The sequence below is a fragment of the Misgurnus anguillicaudatus genome, chromosome 1 (genome assembly GCF_027580225.2).
Source record: "Misgurnus anguillicaudatus chromosome 1, ASM2758022v2, whole genome shotgun sequence".
Taxonomy (NCBI): domain Eukaryota; kingdom Metazoa; phylum Chordata; class Actinopteri; order Cypriniformes; family Cobitidae; genus Misgurnus; species Misgurnus anguillicaudatus.
In genome coordinates, this window is record NC_073337.2 from 24,436,308 (window position 1) to 24,456,919 (window position 20,612).

General features: G+C 35.5%; 1 protein-coding gene across 1 annotated transcript in view; it reads left to right on the plus strand.

Moving 5' to 3' along the window:
* The first annotated feature begins 10,172 nt into the window (after window positions 1-10,172).
* The window catches only part of LOC129431666 (galactose-specific lectin nattectin-like), a 47,552-nt gene continuing 37,112 nt past the window's right edge, over window positions 10,173-20,612 (plus strand). Inside the window, exon 1 of the mRNA XM_073869386.1 lies at window positions 10,173-10,240. Coding sequence (XP_073725487.1) covers window positions 10,180-10,240 — 61 coding nt within the window. The 5' untranslated portion in view covers window positions 10,173-10,179. The remainder of the gene's footprint in view (window positions 10,241-20,612) is intronic.

A 20,612-nucleotide genomic window follows, 5' to 3' on the forward strand; every position in this document is an offset into this window, starting at 1 on the left:
GTGATCGGGGACGATTTCCGATCACGTGATCGGATCGGGACATCCCTACTTGTAATACTTACCTCTGCTTACAGCACGAACCTGAGAAAAGGAGTAAAGTCCCAGTCTTGAAATACTTACCTCTGCTTACAGCACGAACCTGAGAAAAGGAGTAAAGTCCCAGTCTTGAAATACTTACCTCTGCTTACAGCACGAACCTGAGAAAAGGAGTAAAGTCCCAGTCTTGTGATACTTACCTCTGCTTACAGCACGAACCTGAGAAAAGGAGTAAAGTCCCAGTCTTGTAATACTTACCTCTGCTTACAGCACTACCCTGAGGAAAGAAGTAAAAGCCCGGTCTTGTGAACTAATCACCTCTGTTTGCAGTACGAACTGGAGGAAGGAAGGAAAATGCCTCTGCTTGCGTAATACTCACCTCCACCGGCGGGGTAGCATCCATTAGACCCTCCACCAAGAGCCTGAGGGTGAGAAAAGGAAAGAGCAGAAGATTAGTCACCTCGTCGACATCAGCCATTGGGGCACCCCCGGCACAGGGTAAGATTGGTGCACAGCACACTAAATGCCTTTTCTTGTGATTTGCCTCCAGGAGAAGAGGAGCGCGCCACGGGTTCAAGGGGCCAAACCGAAGGAGCCCGTCTCCCTGTCCCGTGGAAACTCCGCCTGGAGGCGCAAAGAAGTCGTTGTTTTAATTGCCCCTTTTCCCCTTCCCCGCATCATTTTTAAATATTTAATAAAGTTCATTTTAATATTATTCATTCCTTGTGTGTCTGGTCATTGGGGTGGCTTTGGGACCTCCTCGAGGTGGAAACTAGGAAGGGCTGTGGCTTGTTACAATCTGTGGTCCGCCCCGACCTGTGACACAAAACTGGTGCAGGGCAGTCAGCAGAGAAATTATAAGGACAGTGTGTTGAGAACGAATGCTGTAACATGATTCATTTCATTTAACTTTTTTCACTTTAGACGTATTTCCAATAAGTCTATATATATAACTTTACACCACAGGTGTGCATTATTTTCAAATAATTCAAAGGATCAGAATCATTTATTTCGCTTATACCACGATAACCACAAAGATTGCACTGTCAAAATTATACAGTTTTCTTTTTATGTTAAAAATCATTGAAATATTAAGTAAAGATCATCTTCCTTAAAAGGCAAACAACTGAAGTTCATGTTTTAAAACCAATCCATGAAAGAGCACAATAGTTAAACTTTACGGGGTGGTTTCCTGGAGAGAGCTTAGCCAGGACTAGCCTTAGTTTAATTAGGAAATATAACTTACAGTGTATACAAAAATACTTTTGGTATGTGTGTTTCCTGGGATCAAACCTACAACATTGTGCGCTGCTAACCCAATGCTCAACCACTAAGCTACAGAAACACAGGTCAATCTGCAGAAGAAAGAGTAGGCCCATAGATGGTTTTTCGGACACATGTCAGGATCGAATAGGTTCAGATGTTGCACTTTGTAGGATAAAATGTTATGCATGGTCTTAGTATGCTAAGAATCTATATGATTAAGCAATACACATTGAGACATGCCCATATGGTGATGTTTAGTGTATGTTCATATCTAAACACATTTAAGACTACAAGTAGGTTGAGCTGCTTTTGAAAGTCGTTGTTAGATCCTCGCTGTGCAAAAGCTATGTTAACCGTCATCAAGATTTAATGGTTATAATGGCAGACTCTGTGGGTCTGTACACTCTAAAAAAATTGGTGCTAAATGAACTTAAAGCTCATAATCATAGAGGAATCATTTTTAGTGCTTTATAGCATCTATATAGCAACTATGAAAACCATACAGGGGTGATATAGCACCACTATAGCACCACATATGGTTCTACACAAGTGCTACACAGATGCTACATAGGTGCTATATGGCACTTAAAATGGTTCCCCGATGATAACAAGCCAGCGAACCACTTTTTGTGCTATTTAGCACCGTTTGTAAATAGGGAATTTTGTGCCATAATTATACAAACAAACTCAATCTGCTTTGCAAAAGGAAAACTCAATTTCGCAAACAAACAGAAAACGCTTTGCAAAAATAAAGGCAATTTGAGAGAAATTCGCTCTATATCCCCCCTTTCAGGGGTGCCCCTGTCACAACATGTACTGATCGTTTTAAGTTCGGTTTACTTAAATGTTTTAGTTTAATGAATTTTGTGTGCTTAAAAGTTTTAATGAACTAAAATTCTAAGCATAGGTAGACCTACAAAACATAAAATATTAAGTGAAGTTTACTTCATTATTTTTAGTAAAGACAATATCTAGGTAAACAGTGTATTGGTATATTAGTAATATTTGCAATAAATGCAATGTAAAATAAGAATAAAATAATAAAATTAAATTATACAGTTATACAATCAAAATGTGTAAAACACATATACATAAAGTAATGTCTAAAATATACTAAAAAAATGTGCATAAGCGATCAAAAAGTGTTCATGTGTCAGATCAGGTTGTTTTATTGATAACCATCACCTGCTAAGAATACCAGAGGAGATTTCTTGTGTATACTCACTATTATGATAATCTATTGTAATGCTTTGTATTTGCTGCAGGACTACAGGTTGATAAAATTAGGTTGGTTTTTGCAAGTACTGAAGAGAAAGGCACCAAACCCTTTATGAGTTATTGTACACACATATGTGTTACTGTTAGCTTTTATTGATAGCTGTACATGATTGTAATGCACCTGTGCAAATGTTGAGCAGTGTTTGGGGATGCATACCCTACTGAAAAATCCAGCTAAAACCAGCATAAGCTGGTAGCTGGTTTTAGCTGGTTTGAGGTGGTTTATGCTGGTCCTCCCAGCCTGACAAAGCTGGTCATGCTGGTGGGCCAGCTGGTATTCCAGCATGACCAGCTAAGTCCAGCTAGACCAGCTTAAAATGTGACCAAAACACAGCTAGACCAGCTTGCTACACCAGCAAAACCAGCTTCCTACACCAGCAAAACCAGCTAAAACCAAGCTGGGGACCAGCTAAAACCAGCTCACCAGCTTCTGCTGGTCTTAGCTGGATTTTTCAGTAGGGTATATATACACTTTGGACTGTAAGGGTTGTTTCAAACTTGTGAAAGTCAATCGTTGGCCTGTGGGACTGTTGTGAACAGAGACCATGCTTAAATAAACATGCAAACTTGCTTTCTTCATATTTTGTAATGTGTAGGTGTGATGATCCTGTCTCCGTTGTTATAGTTTTCCAATTTATTGTGACAGGATCATGGCAGTCCCACAGGTTTTGTGTGGAAGCACATGGCCATTGTTTGTTGTGCCATTTGTTCTCCTGTCTCCTCTCCTGACCCAGCCCCCTTGTCTCCTCTTTAATTATCTTGTTATTGTTTCATGCCCTTCACCTGTTGCCCTTTTGATTTGCTCTCCTATTTATTGCCCTTGTGTTTGTTGTCTTGATCTGATTTGTTTTGTAACCTTCCCCATGTCAAGTCTAGTAGCTGTTAGTGATGGGCAGTCCGGCTCTTTCCATAGATTCGTCTCTTTCGGCTCAAGCTCCGGCTCTACATTTTAGTGATGGCAGTCCGGCTCTTTTCATAGATTCGGCTCTTCTGGCTTGGCTCCCTTAGAAGAGCCGGCTCTTAAGGTCCCACCCCTGCCTGCGTCTGAAGATTCAGCTCTGCTCGTTCGCTACAAAGAATCAGCTCTTAGAGCCGGCTCGTTCGCGAACAACCCATCACTAGTAGCTGTAGTAATGAGAGAAACAAAGCTTTGAATCAATTGAACCAAATGCTTAAAAAAATTATTCATTGTTGCCAAGTGCTCGAAGCACCTAAATATGGCGTCACCTGCTGTTGAAAATGTTGTTGAAGAAACAAGGTCTCAGTCTAAAAATTGTACATTTTTTACAAAATAATTGCAAAGGTTTTTGTAAAAAAAATATAAGAAAAATGAATAATTTCACTTAAGCCATTAATCAAGCCAGTAAATCTCAAATGCTGGTTTTAGTTTCAGTTCTTAACCATTTATTAATATTTTTCTATTCCCAGATACAGAAGTATTGTGCTATCCAATTAATTTTAAATATATTGTTTAGTGTATCATAAATCAATACCTCTAGGCCCCCTATAGCAATAAAATCCGGGGTGGATCCACAACGGAATAATGTGATTTCTTTTTTCCAAATAAAATCATAAAGTAATTTGTCTAATGTTTTATTTACTTTTTAGAGGGCATATCAAGTGATAAGGAAACATAAACGGATCTGCCATCTGGAGATTCCTGCAGCCTTAAACAAAATGATTCTTCCATGTAATGATAAATCCCTTTATAACCACATGTTGAATGTATTGTTAGTTTACATATAGTTACTCCAAGATAGCTCACAATGCTGATAAATAACTGATTAATACAATTAACACCTTTATGAACTTCAAGTCACAATGGACAATACGTCACATTTATTTAGAAAATTATTTCACAAAATCCAAGCCGAAGATTCAACTAAACATAGCAGACAGAACAGCAGGCTGAACAGATATGTGTATGTTAAACTAATATTATCAGTTATTTTATCAGTTATTTTAATGATAAACCATAGCATACAGAACTTAACTGGAAGGTAGAATAGGCTAAATTAACTGGACAAGCCAACTAGTGTGAAGTTCGCATACTCGTCATTCCACATTACTGTATCTATTGAATTACATAAATACAGAAGAAGCATATAGCAGACTCTCGCGGCTGTATACGGTAATGTTGTCTCTTGCCTCATAAATGTCAAAATTATTTCATACTGACTTACAAGGTGCACCTGACTATAAGACGCAGCACCAGCCAAGTTATGAAAAAACGCGGCTTATAGACAGAAAAATGCGATAATGTTGTGATTAATATAATAGCATAAGATTCCACACCTGTCGAGTAAAACACAAACAAGATTGGCCTCTCTGTCTAGTTGAAGTTTGTCGCGAAGCTCTCTCCATCTAGATAAAGCGACACCGATATTGATCCTCGATCTTTCTCTCTTCTTTTCCCAAACTCTTCTTGGGTCGTTTGGTTGGCCAGTTCGCCTACGCTTATGCTTGGGAGCTGTGTTTGCCAACACAACCAGCGGCAGTTAAGATAAAGAGTAATCGGGGTCCATAAACAAGCGAGTAACCCAACAGACACTAATGTTACTTCCGCATTTGTCTGCGACAGTGTTGTCTTGGTTTTAATGTCAGTAAAGGCAGTAAGAAAGGGTAATGTGGATATTAACGTCATTGACAGGTGTCACTGTTAAGAAATGCAATTTTCTCACAATTTACAATTCACGAGTTCACACTTACAAATAAGTTGGATAGATTAAATTAGTAAACGTATTTGGCGTGCTGTCCGGGGAGAGGGCTCTGAGCTCGGAAATGGGTCCGAACGCAGAGTACCCCCCCCCCCTTTAATTAAGCATCGTCTCTGTTCACAACAGACCCACAGGCCAAAGATTGACTTCCACAAGTACAAAAAAACCTTACAGTCTAAAAGTGTTGATATGCATCCCCAAACACTGTTCAACATTTGCACATATGTATTAAAATCCTACACTTTGTAAGATGAAATGTTATGCATGGCCTTACTAAGAATCTAACCTGTGGTTAAGCAATACACATATTGTTAAGACATGCCCATACTTGATGTTTTAGTGTATGTTCATATCTAAACACATTTAAAATTACAACAAGTAGGTCAAGTTGCTTTTGAGTCCTTGTTAGATACCTAATGTAAAAACTATAAAAAAAAACTCATCAAGCTTTAACTGTTTCATGGTTATTGTATTGGTTTTAAAGGAAGCTATAATGGTCTCTGCGGGTCTGTACTGGTAATGTATTGGGTTCTGTTGGTGGGCTGATGGGAACCATTAAATCTTACTGGAATAAGACCCAAGCACACAACATAAAGACATTTTGACAAAGAGCGGATTGTTCATAATTTGCAACACAAAGTTTTACAAATGTATCTGTGTCTTTGAACATAAATATGTTTTTTTATATTCATGCTTAACAAAAACATGAGGAGGAGCTACACTTTCTTTATATAATGCAATCTTCTACAAGTATATACATATACACACACACACACACCTTTATGGGGCTGTACTGACTATTGTGGGACTATTGAGCAGGGACGTGCACAGACATTTTGAGGGGCAGGGGCTCAAGTGAAATAAAGGGCACTTCTTATAATTATGTATTTTTTTTTCTTTTTTTAAACAAAAAAGTATATATATTAACGCAATTCTGACTTCCTTAAAATTTATTTAAAAAGTTAATTAATTTTATCTTCCTCAAACTCACGCAATTGTTTCATATTCAAAAGATGTCTACAAAATAATCAGTTCCAGTGGCGGCTCCAGAGATTTTCTGATGCAGGTGCTATGGGGATGCTCAACACTTAAGAGAAGGTGCTTTAAATTTTGGGGCATTTCATTAAGGAGGTTGCATCGGACCACCCTTTATACACGTGTACACGCCTGCATTAACTAGCCTATACTCGTTCCACGACTATGTAAAAGTATTCAACACAAGGGCAATAGTTACAACATACATAAGCCTGCCAATGTAAACCTCTGAAAATAATATTTCACAGATCTGTCACAGTCTAGCCCTGAATACAACGGAGCAGCAAACGCAGCAACAGACACACTGCACGCTTCGGCTTAAAATGCTCAGATCACGAAATCACACAGCCAGTTACCAACACTAGTGATGAATCAGCAATATTGTTTCTATTGTTGGAGCATCATAGGGTGACCCGGACGCGTCCTGTGCAGGACCTCGGGTGCATTCGTATTTGTCGACCGCATACGTCATAGAGGATTATTATTATTATTACAGAAAAGCAGCCGTTACATTTTAAGGTAAGAATGAAACTACGATTGTATATCTTATGTTTTTAACTGAATGGCGTATGCAGTCAACAAATACGACTTCCGGAAGACGCACCGAAATCCTGGATAGGACGCGTCCGGGAAGAATGACACGTAAATGCAACCTATTGATGTAACAATGCAGAGCCAAGATGTGTTCTTTAAACACCAAATTAATTCAATTTGTAATAGCCAACAGAGGGGAAAATCAAGCACTTATCATAGACGTCTTCACAACAAAACAGCATCATCAATGATGTTGACGCAGTCAATGGTCCTCGATCTCTCCGTATTTATAGCCAAAAGTGCCATAACACTGTTCCTAGTGTGTCCACTACTGTTCCTCGGGTAGTTTTTGGTGTATCCATTTTGGTGTATTTTACTTGTCTAAATTTCTAAACTCGCTATCAAAAACAAACTGCCGTGCATTAAGGTCAAAAGTTCACCGGGCGCTGCACCCATTGGCCAAAGAAGATCACATGTTTTGGCGTCATGATATTTTAGCTAAATATATATTTTTTAATTATTATTTAACTCCCTTTTTTAACAACACGAAAACACTATTCAAACATGACATTAAAATATAAATATAAAAATTACAGACATTTCTTGGGGGTGCTGGGCGGGTGCTATTGATATTATAGCCGGAGCTACAGCACCACCTAGCTCCTCCCTGGCGCCGCCACTGATCAGTTCACACAGAAACCATAGTCTCCTTAGTGTTCTAGGTTTATAGAGCAGCAAATGAAACCATTACACAATGTGCATGTTTTGAAAACATTAAATTACACATTAATTACAAATTTGTTAAAATGCTAAAAACAAAATTGTGACTGCTGAGTAGTGCTACATGCCAATAAATTACTATATGCTAGCGTTTAGCTGAAGTTCTATTAGTTTGCACTTAGTTGTTAATCAAAATCTGTAAGGGCTCAAAATATAAGGTCTGTTTACTAATGTGAGCTTCTGGCATGAGCCTCAGGGCAGAGCAATCAGAGCAGAGCTCAACATTATTATTCATGACCCTTTCAAATAGGGCAAAAATAGACCATTTCATTCAAATAACAAATTCTAGGCTTGTAAATGGACATGTAAAAACGTTTCTGGATAATTTTTGCACTTAATAAAGTGCCTTCTTTGTCAAAGAACAATTTAACATATTATGGCAACACATCCTTTGGCACCTTTAATCTTAGGTTTCATATTTATTAGGGTTACACATGTCAGAAACAACAAATATAGATTAGGCCTATTTTATATTTTACTTTTTGGTGATGTCAGTAAAAATTCAGACTGGGCAAGTAAAATACTGAACCATCAGATTTCTCCCCAATCTACTAACTTACATCACTCCAGTTTAACACATTATAGCCTACTTATTTAACAGCCATTACAAAAAACGCAAACAAAAAAAGCTTACTACTGTAGTTAGCAATTATTTTATTGTTTGTGCTTTCTTATTTTATGAGCAGTCTGTTTAAACTACATACACTATACTGTTGCAAGTTTGCAACTCTTCAGGTTAATATGGGATTGTCGTGGAAAACAATGTCCCTGAATCGTTATGTGTAATAACGTGTCCAATATTTTGTGCATAAAACTGTTAATATAAGAATGCTTTCTTCCTCACACACTTACCGATAGCTGCCTGCAATCATGCACATCGCGTCTCATTCAGGCTGAGATTTGACGCTTCTTACAAGCGCGAATGCAGCATACACGAGTAAAGACAAGACCAATCATAAAGCGAAGAGAGGCGGGCTTAAGAAAGGTAAAGCCAATCATATTAGCGATGTGAGTTTTGGAGGCGGGACTCATCGTTAACCGTTTGTGTACCACAAATAGCGCTATTTCTCTTTTTATAAGAGTTTAAATCTCATTTAAATGATTCCTGAATAAATCCATGTTAAATTAAATAAGTAACAAGTAAAAAACACAAAAAACAGACAGACATCAGTTGTTATATGAATAAAGATCATATTATATAAAAAAGCACCCCAGAAAAAAGGGCACTTTTTCTCCAGGAATAAAAAGGGCAGGTGCTCAAGCCCCCTTTGATGTCTATGTATGCACGTGCCTGCTATTGAGGATGTAGGGGCTCAAGAATGGCTTATATTTCTAAAAACATAGCCTGAAGATTGTGTAACATAAAGGTAACGTTACAAAGAATAAGAAGACAGTACCAAGATACACCATGCTATAGTAGAAATGTGAAAATCCTTTTTATTAATAGTTTTCAGTCACGTGACCTACCAGTGGAGTTGGCGGGCAAAAAATCTGCAGTTTACATTGTGCTCTCCATAGAGAGGCAGCACAAGCCGGTCAATTTTCCATTTGATTAAAGACTCAATTATTTTAATAGCCTCTTAACAAAACAAAAATCAAGATATGATCAAAAAACTACACAATTTGGGCACTTACGATTATACACAGCACCCGATTCCATATTTAATAGTCACTAAAATCCACAGATTAATGCCAGACCTCCACTTTGGCTGTATTTTGTGGAAAATTTCTTGCTTTATTCTTCTGCCAGGATTATGTTTATATAATATTATCATTTTGTATTGTATTATAATTAAATCATGTTAATAAAAGCAAGTTTAGACTCTGACCACTCAAGTTTATTACTCAACAAATGATCTAATAAAAGAATTTGCAAACATTGCATTTTCACATGACAACTTTTTAACTAACTTTAGCAGTTAATGTACAGTAGCCCTAACTAATTAGTAATTATGCAACTGGTTGCCAGTGACTTTCTGTAGAAGATAAAGACTGAAAATGTGTCATGTTCATTTAACTTTAAACAAACTGCTGCCAGTAATAAAATCTACAGTAAGTTACTGGCAGCTAGTTGCCAGGAAATACCCAGTAATACTGTAATTTCTACAGAAATTATTTAAGTATACAATGTATTGCTGTTGGTTAGTAACCCTGTTTGTCTGAGGTTTCATTACACAGAATTTATGATAAATTAATCATCATCTCGCAGCCCCCGGTTTCAGAACCACTGGCATAAGCGATCAAGCAGAAAGTGTTTATGTGTCAGATTAGAGTGTTTGTAACTATCACATTTCATCCAGTACATGCAAGTACATGTTCATGATATTTAGATTTACCTTTTCTTATATTCAAATATACCTTGTTTTTATTGAGTCCCTCCCTGTGAAGTAAATTATAAAAGATATGACTCCTCATTGACTCTACACTGAAGTCCTGAAAGGGAAGATTTGACAAAAGGTGAGTTTTTGTAACTTCAGCAGTGTACATATGAGTGCAGTTTTACTTTTCATGTTAATTCATTTTCAGATTCATCATGGCAGTCATGAGAGCTCTTATGCTTCTTTTCTTGGTCTTTTCTGTTGAGAGTGCACCAGGTAACCAAGACATTTACAAGATTTACCAAACCCTGTAACCAATATTCCAGATTAAATTCCCATAAAATTGTGTGTTTCTAAAACTTATATAAAAGGATATCAACAGAAGCAACATTTAAAAGACTTATACACATAAACATTAAACTGATAATGTGACTTAATATTTCTAGTGTTTGATTTTACCGTATAGCTCAACACTGCCCACATGGATGGACACCTTTTGGTGTGCAATGCTACAAATTCTTCTCTGATACAGTTGACTGGGCCACAGCTGAGGTACTGTCATTCAGTTATTCAAATTGTTCAAGCTAAAACAGATTAGATTTTATATTTGCAATAAGATAATCTCTCTCTCTCTCTTTAGAAAAACTGTCAATCTTTTGGTGCAAATCTTGCATCTGTGCACAATATAGAGGAAAACAACTTTCTTCTATATGTGTCTGCTGATACACGTTCTTGGATTGGTGGCCATGATGGTGAAGTGGTAAATCATTTTGCTCTGAAATGCTGATATTGTCTGTCTAGTCTGAAATTGATGATTTTAATAGAAACTGATTTTTCTATATAGCTCATGTTTTATTGTTAAAATATAAATGATTTAATTATATCATTAATGGAGTGTGAATATATTAGTCAACTCTTTCTACTGACTCTCCTTGCTCATTAGGAAGGACAATGGCTGTGGACTGATGGATCTCAATTTGACTTTACCACCTGGTGCTCTGGATCACCTGACAATAATGATGGTTTAGAGCACTGCCTGGAGATAAACTATGCCAGTAAGAATGTCTCCTATCATTATTGTTTTTATTTACAATCTCAACATTTTATAACATTTGGTATGACATAGGCTAATTTAGTTGTCACATTTACATTAAGTATTTAGACCCATTGCAACAACACTTGAAATTGAGCTAGATGTCTCCTATTTCTCTTGATTATTGCTGAAATATTTCAACACCTTGTTTATTCACCTGTAGTAAATTAAACTGATTAAACATGATTTGGAAACACAAACACCTCTTTATAAAAACCCTCACAGCTGATAATGCATATCATAGCAAAAACTGAGTGAAATGGGTCTGAATGCACTGTATTTCATATTTCATTACTGTTTTATGCTTTTTTAAATTCAAACTACACCGGTAATTATCAATAATAATTGTATTTTCGTCTTATCCCACAGCTAACCGTTGCTGGAATGATGTGCCCTGTTCAATCACATTAAGCTACATTTGTGCCAAACCTGTGAGCTCATGAAAAATCTATCTGTTTCAAAAGTACTAGGATGGCCTAAACATTTTTTTCTGATCTTATTCTTAAAACTCAGTATCTAACTGAACTTTTATGAAAACTTCTCAAATCAATAAAAGCATTTATAAAGCAAATTGTGTGCATTGTGGTAAAAAAGTCATCATTGAATTAAATGCAGTATTAAACAAAACAACAATAGAAACACATCTGAAATTACAAAAAAGGATTTTCTTAATTGAAATAGTTAACCACAGGTTATTCTAAATCCCAAGTTGATGGAATCCTTGGTTATATGTTACATGTTTCACACTGTTCATACTTTACTTGGGGGTTAAGAGATAATGATAATAATAATAATCATAATTTATGTCATGGCTGTCTAGAACAACGAAATTACATTAGAGCAGTGCAATTTCATAAGTGCAGAGGAATGGTACACACATTGACAACAGTGACATAATAAGGACTGACATTATCAGCCATGATTTGTGGGGAAGGAGGCAGAACAGTCATGTGTGTAAAGTAGTGGACTGAGCACACAACCCTGAGGGGCACCTTAATGGTGTTTGAAATGTGCTCGCCTGTTTTCACACATTGAGAGTGGTTGGATAAAAAAAATCCAGTATTCAGTAATTGTTCAAATCAAAGGTTGCAAAATTCACTCAGGAGTATGTTTGGTCTTATTGTATTAAAAGTTGAACTAACGTCAATATTAATATATTTCCAAATATCAGTGGATGTATGAAACACCATTTTGCACATTTTGAAACAGCAAACAGGGAAAACAATAAAAGTCATGACTTACATAGCAACGTAAGCCAACTTTGTTTGCCATAAGTGCTGGAAAAGCACACAGTGTAAGCTCGACCGCGATCACTTCCTGCTGCTCAATCTGGTCCAAGCTCATTTATCTTTTATTTATTATTCAACTGAACGCCTTGTAAAGGGTGATTTTGTAAATATAAAATAAGCCAAAGATTGACTTCCACAAGTTCAAAACAACCCTTAAAGTCTAAAAAGTGTATAGATATGCATCCCCAAACACTGCTCAATATTTGCACATGTGCATTAAAATCCTGTACAGCTATCAATAAAAGCTAACAGTAACACATATGTGCATATTATCAAACTAAAAAGTGCATTTCCAAAACCAACTTAATGTTATCAACGTCCTTCAGCAATGTGCAAAGCATTTCAATAGGTTATTATAATAAGTAAATCCAAAGGAAATCTCCTCAGATATTTGCATTTGCATATTTACACAAGCAGGTATGCACTGTGACTGCTACTTTTTTAAATGCTGGGTGGGAGTTTATGTCAAGATCAGACAGGTTCAGATGTTGCACTTTGTAGGATGAAATGTTATGCATGGTCTTGCTAAGAATCTACCCTGTGGTTAAGTAATATGCTGAGACACATTTTAGAATAAAAGTAGGTCAGGTGGCTTTTGAGTACTTGTTAGATCCCTATATTATAAAAACTATAGAAACCATCATCAAGAATTAACTGGATTTAATGGTTATCGTATTGGTTTTAAAGGAAACTATAATGGTCTCTGTGGGTCTGTACTGGTGATGTATTGAGTTCTGTTGGTGGGCTGATGGGGACCAATAAATCCTACTTGAATAAGACCTAAGCACACAACATCAAGAAGGCGCAAAGAGCTGCTTCACCTGTAGCATGGTAAGTAAATAAATGCTTTGCTTTAAACAAATGCATCTGTTTTTAAAAGTGTTTTTAAATGCTACCTCACGGATTTATTGTATATGATGACTCTATACTTGCGGATATGGTGAGATGAGAAACATTTTTAAGTAATGCTTAAAAAAAACTCTTTGCTAAAAAAACGCTGTCCAAAGTGCTGAAACGCGCAGAGAGCCGTTTGTAAATCTTTATCTCCTGTTTGTTACAAATAAATTATTTTTAGAGTACAAACCTTATCTTACATACTTGTAAATTATTTTTGATGATATTGGATAGCCATACATTTAAAGCAATTACAAGCCTGTTTTTTTACTTCAATGACTAAAAGAAAACAGGTTTTAAAGGTTTTAATAAAAAAATAACAATTTCAATACAAGTGAAAACAACACAATTATTTAACATTAATCTTAAACTGGGGATCTTCTTCCTCCGCTTAGTTTTTCAGTTTACAAAGTCCGTCATCTAAATAGGGATTAGACCTACAGTAACGCCAGCGCAACTTGCTTTTAAAGGGGATGAGAGCAGAGACTCTCATTGGTTTACTGCACGTTACGCCCAAAATACTCCCATTACAATAGGACCAACCCTTTTCGACCATGCGCTCGGCGCAAAAACCATTTTTCCCGTCGTTAAATTAGCAAAAGTGGATTCGGACACACCCATTTACACGTTGCGCTGTGCGCTTTAGACAATGCGCTTAGATCGTTAAAATAGGGCCCAAAGGCTTTTAATACGAGTGTATATTGATGGCTGCCATTGTTTCCCCACACTGGGGACCGAGACACGTTTATGTCACACAATTCACAAAACTTTTCTGTGTTTTCGTCTCTGACGACATTCTGTAAGCATAGCCCAGAATACTCCTATTCAGTATTTAGGTTAAACTAAGGAAATCACTCACTTTATACCCTGCGGTCAACGGCTCTCTTGCCCGCCAGGGTGCGTTCCCCTAAGTGTGTGACTACACATAAGAAAAAAAATTGTCAAACTGTTTTATTTACTTCACATGTGAGCAATTGCCATTTTTTCAATCTAGTTTGATGTTTTTGTGACAAAATAATTATACAAATCATTTCAAAGAAGTAAAAACTGCACTTTTAAATTTAAATTTTGAGCTAAAGATATATTTGACTATTTCTTTTATTTTCATAACATACATTAGAAATTTGATTTCTTTTTTGGTTTACTTATTCCAGCCTATATTTAACTTCAGGGTGTGCCCTAAAGAACCTAACAATAAAGGTGGTCAAGAGCACTGCCTGGAGATAAACCTTACCAGTAAAAATGTCTCCTATCATTATTTTTTTAGTTACAATCTTAACATTTTATAGTATTTAAAATAGGCTAGTTTAGTTGTCAGAATGTTACATGCAGAGCATTCTCTTGTCAGATCATTTTATTTTTTATATTTTATTTTAATATTATTTTATTATATATACTCAGTACCCCATAATAAAAAAGCAAAAACTGAATTTAAAAAATGTCTTTGAATTTATTAAAAAGAAAAATCTGAAATATCATATACGTATTTAGAATCTTTGCAACAACAACACTTGAAATTTAGCTCAGGGGTGTATTCCAGAAAGCAGGTTATGTGACTTACCCGGGTATGTTTAGGAGTAAGTAAGCGGATAACCTCTGCTTTCGGTTCCAAAAACGGAGGTAACTTTCGGGTTATGTAAGTAACCATAGCAACTGACTCTCTGAAGATAACCTACTCCGGAGCAGGTTATGTTGCAGGGTAAGTTCATTTTAGTTAATAAAACGAGGCTCCGGAGGATGTCTGCGCATGCGTGTACTTATGATGAGGGTGCAGCGGGCGTGGAAGCATATATTTTGCTTAATATTACAATATTAAAGCATTTATTTTATTACATTTACAGTCACGAATATTTATTGCTGTCTTAAAACATTTACGATATTTCTTTAAAGATTTTTTTTTTTTTAATAACATGGATTGATATTTGTGATTGGACTAATTACTGTACATTTAATTATGTCCATAATTGATAAAAAATATTCATATTTGTGTTCGAACTAAATACTATACATTTAATTATCATCATTAATATATCTCCAAATATCAGTAGATGTATGAAACACATTTCCATCAGTTAATTAATGTTAACAAGTACATTTCTATTTAAATTTGGTCAATTCATAAATAACCTCATCTTTCACTTACTAGATAATTTGAGATGAATCTAAAGTTCTAATAAATTGTGTGTGCAAATACATTGTCAATACTGAGCCAGAAATCTTAACATATTTTACTTAAGTGACAATGTGCCAATGTTACAGTAACAAATAGAAACACATGATGCCTATCAAAATAATAATTACTGAGGGACAGAAGTTACCCCTGCCTGCAGTCTCTGATAGGCATGTGCATCAAACCTGACCCACAGAATGACACCCGTGAAGCACAGGCACGATTTAACACTGACCCACAGAATGACACCCATGAAGCACAGACACTGACCCACAGAGTGACACAGGTGAAGCACAGCCTTCATTTGGTGAAACACCATTTAATCACAGACATGGCATAGTGGTCAGAGATTTTCTATTATTAGTTAGATCATGTACACAATGAAATAAAATTATAAATATATATTCCATAGTATAATATTTATTTCTTAAACATGCACTTCAGATCTGTAGCCCCCTCTCTACAATTGATCTATAGTTGGTCTTTTTTTAAATTACCTTTTTTTCTTTAAAATAGGCCTTTTGTGCTTTCCTGAGCTATCATTTTTGAGCCAAAGGGAAATTGAGATATTTGGTTATATTAGATGATACAGGATATATTAGAACATGTGACTATTGACACTAATGTAACATTTCTATTCTCCACTTCTGTCACAGCAGATCCTAATCGTCCAATGCAAATGAATGATCATTTTAAGTGTAGTGTACTGAAAAGCATTACACAAAATTATTGAAAATCTGTAAGGACTGTAAGGAAGCTTTACAATTAAAAGAGGTGCATTTATCAGATAAGTAAATGTTAAAAAAGATGGTGATACAGTGTCATACAATGGAAAGTCCAAAAACTAAACAGGGTCATTGAAATAAGTACAAGTAGTACAAGTAGTGAATATAATCATAGTGCATTTTATGCATACACAATACAATCATATCTAAAAAAAACCTGTAAATAAGCCTTATGACATATTTATGCACTTTATGTGCCACAGCTCTTACAAAAATTAACCATGGTTTTATTGGTGTAAACTTGTGGTAACCATGTTTTTTCTGTGCATTGATTCATCAAAACTATGGTTTTACTTACCATGGTTTAACTATGGTTTTTAAAAACCATACCATGGTTACCATGGTTTTACTGTAACCATGTTTTTTTGTTTTAACTGTAGTAAAGCCATTGTTAATTTTTGTAAGAGAAAATATAATCTTAATTATGTCAAATTATATCTAATTAGATATAATTAATATATTTAAAATCATATATAAAATCTATGATTATTTTTACAGGCTTTTAAATAATATTTAAATAATATTATGTGTATTTTCGTTGAGACACATATAATATTGGACTTAAATGGGGTAAAATAGGTTTGTATTAATTAATTAATTTTATCTGTTTTTTAATCACGCACTTATATAACGTTATAAAATGTTGATTTTGACAGAAAGTATTGGATTATAATGTTATTTCTCATTTAAAAACTTTAAAGTTCTCTGATGTTTCCATGGTGACTCGTGAAATCTGTGATCCATTGACAATGCCTTTATGTTGTTACCGTGAGCGCGCATTAACTCTGGGTTACTTTCAGCGGGTTGATTGAACTAACTCTTAAACTGTGTTTTGGAACCAACATACCCAGAGTAAGCAAGTTTGGGGTTGATCAACCCAAAGTTCAGGGTAAATCTGATGGTAAGTTAACCCTGCTTTCTGGAATACACCCCAGATGTCTCACATCTTTTTGTCATTGCTGAAATGTTTCTACACCTGTGGTAAATTAAATTGATTTGACATGATTTGTGAACACACCTATTTATAAAGAGCAAATACTGAATGCACCATATTTCATATTTTGTTACACTTTTAGGATTTTTATTCCAAACTTCAACTGTAATGATCAGTACTGATTTTATTTTCATCTTATCCCACAGCTAACCGTTGCTGGAATGATGAATCCTGTTCAACTACAATGGGCTACATTTGTGCCAAACCTCTGAGATCATGAAAAATCAATCTGTATCAAAGTACTCTGATTGTACATGCCCATTCATTTTTCTGATCTTATCTTTAAAAGTCTCTGAAATTATCTTTATAAATTACTGAACCTTTCTGAAAACTTCTCAAACCAATAAAAGCCTTTATAAAGCTTATGCTGTGCATTGTATGTTGTTTTTACATAAGCCTGTATCAGAAAACAATTTCTTTATATCTGGATTTAAATGCTAATGGCACCAATATCTGATCATACTTGTTAGACAACTACTCTTACAGTTTAAATTTGCTGTCATGCCTCTCATTAGGGTTTTTTCCACATCAAATAATTCATCATCAAATTAAAATACAGTATAAAATAAAAACAACAATACAGAAACATTGAGAAACATGCTTGAAAACTTTACATAACCTTAAATGAACTGTAAGACAAAAATTATGATGGATTAAATGCCTCTCATGTTATGAGAGGTCACAAGATGCAGGTTTGAGATCATGTCATGAGTCAAGTCATTCTGCCAAATTACACTGATTTGCAAGGTAACAGTTTGGTTCCAAAACGAGATAACTTTTTTATTTTTCAGAAATCTTGTTTTTTTTTTGTTGAGCATTCCAATTAATATCAATTAAACTGCAGTTGATTTCTTTTGATTTAAGCCTTCATAACTTAAAAAATACAGCTAAGTAGCACGTTAAAACACAATAATAACATAATAAGAAACATTGGAGTTCTCATTTTGGAACCAAACTTTATGGAAGATCACAGCCAGATTTACGAGTAGCCTACTTATGGGAACTTTTGTCCCAAGCAACTTACAGATCAGGCATTTTATTAACTTTGTGAACTTGACTACTTTATCAATACAGTCGTTGGTTGGTATTCTGATCCCATGACCACAAATATTTTTAATAACAGTCTGACAAAAACGAAAGAAGCAGACAAATTTTTGGACCATTTCAGACCTCTAGATATGTTTACATACACAAACACATCAGTTCATTTTACGGATGTTTCTTCGCCTCCTCTTTAGGGAGCAGACAGCAGGAGTAGGGAACTGAGCAGTATTCATGACTGAGGTTCTCTTCAGACCAACTGAAGTAGATGTTTTGAGACCAATCCATGTAAGAGATTCCTCCACAGCATTTAAACTTTACATCAAAAGACAAAAACATAATCATTAAGCAAACAATAATGCAATAGAAAAACAGATTTGATAAGGATGGCCATATGACCTTGTCCATAGTCAATGAGATTTTGTAGATCTGGATCATCCCTGTGCTTCAGTGCGCTGTTGAGCATTTCTGTAACTTTGCCATGTGCCTGTAATGGACGAATCATTTCTGAATGTCTGAAAACTCAATGTCTATTAGTAATGAATATAAACGGCTTTATGGGAAAAATACCCTTCAACCTAATTATCATGAGTCAGGTATGCATTGTGAAATACACTAACAAGTGACAGTAGAGGGCACAATTATACTAAAAACAGCCAGGAACAAACGCAACTCTTGTTATGTCATGACAGGTTCAGTATCTTTAAATAATATAATTTTGTCTGTCTCTATAAACCCTTTACAAAAACAAATTCATTTAATAGTACACTGAAAAAAAAAATCCTTTCAATTTACGTAATTTTAATGTGTACATCGGTCCCACATGATCCGATTGTTTAAAACCAAAATAATTTTCCTCAAATAATTTTTGTGTGTCAGACCAAAACATTTTAATTATTTTAAGTAGTCTAATACAAATATGTTGACTCAAAGTGATATTTCTCTTTACTATAACACATTTATTTTGTAATGTTTAAGTAATTTAATTATGTAAGGGGACTAGATTTTCATCTGTAATTCCAACATGCTTTTTTAATGCTTATATTATGGGATTATGTAACTCTAAAGCAATATCATTATGTCTCTGGCACCAGAATAATCACCCATAATTATCCAAATGTTATTTATTTCTTTTTAAATACAAAATACATTTGCATTGGCATAAAAAGCAAAGAGTTTTGTACAAATGTTTAGTGATATTGAGGCAAACCACTGCTTTCAGATCATCAATTCATTTAAATCACTACACATTAATTCAATAACAGTCAATAACTATTACAACAATCAGCACATGCAGTACATACATAAAGGGGCAATTTCCCAAACAGGTTGTAGATTAATTCATGACTAGGCCCTAGTTATATTAGGATGAAACTGACCCAAATGTTTAAAATAGTTACTAATCACAGTAGATTTAGAAGTGCTAAAACACTGCATTCCAAAGAGACATGCAAAACAGTAAGTACTATTATTTTTAAAATGGATTTACAAACTGGAAAATATCAATCCTTCAGAAAGTCAGAGCTACAGCATTTGTATAAACTGATAATCAAAGATTCAACAAAAACAAAATACAACAACCATTTCCAAAATCGACTCTGAGCAGCAAACGGTTAATGTATTAATAAGAGAAAACACTTAAAACAGATAAACAAAGTCAAAAATGAGCAGCACAGTCTTTCTGATCCTTTCACTGAAAGAAACTGTTCGTTAAAGTTACTCTCAATGCAGTTCCATTAAAATCTTTTGGATTTCCTCAAAAATAAAGCGGAGATCAGGATAGCTCAGGTTTAAGGCATACATCAGCTCAAACAACATGGCACGATGTTGCAACACCTTCATGCCTTCCAGGACTATACTCAGTCTACTCAGCTCTCCCCTTACCCCATCGATTCTTACCGTTCAACTGCCTGCTTGCCTCAGTCCAGCCTGTCTGTTTTCTCTCCACTGGATGCCGACCAAGTAAAAGATCTGGTTACCTCAGCTAAGACTTCGACCAATTGTCTTGACCCAATGCCCACCGCTCTGGTTAAGGTCTGCCTTCCCATCCTCTGCCATCCAATGGAAAACATCATTAATACATCTCTTGCCTCTGGTGTGGTACCATCCAGCTTTAAAATAGCAGCAGTCATCCCCACTCTTAAAAAACCTGGCTCAGACCCTGATGACCTCAATAACTATCGACCAATCTCCAACCTTCCTTTCCTCAGTAAAATCCTGGAAAGAGCAGTGGCTGCCCAACTTCAACATCACATGTCTCAACATGAGCTCTTTGAACCTCTTCAATCTGGCTTTAGAACCCACCATAGCACTGAGACTGCCCTCATTAAAATCACTAATGACCTCCTGCTCGCTGCTGACAATGGCCTTATTACCATTCTC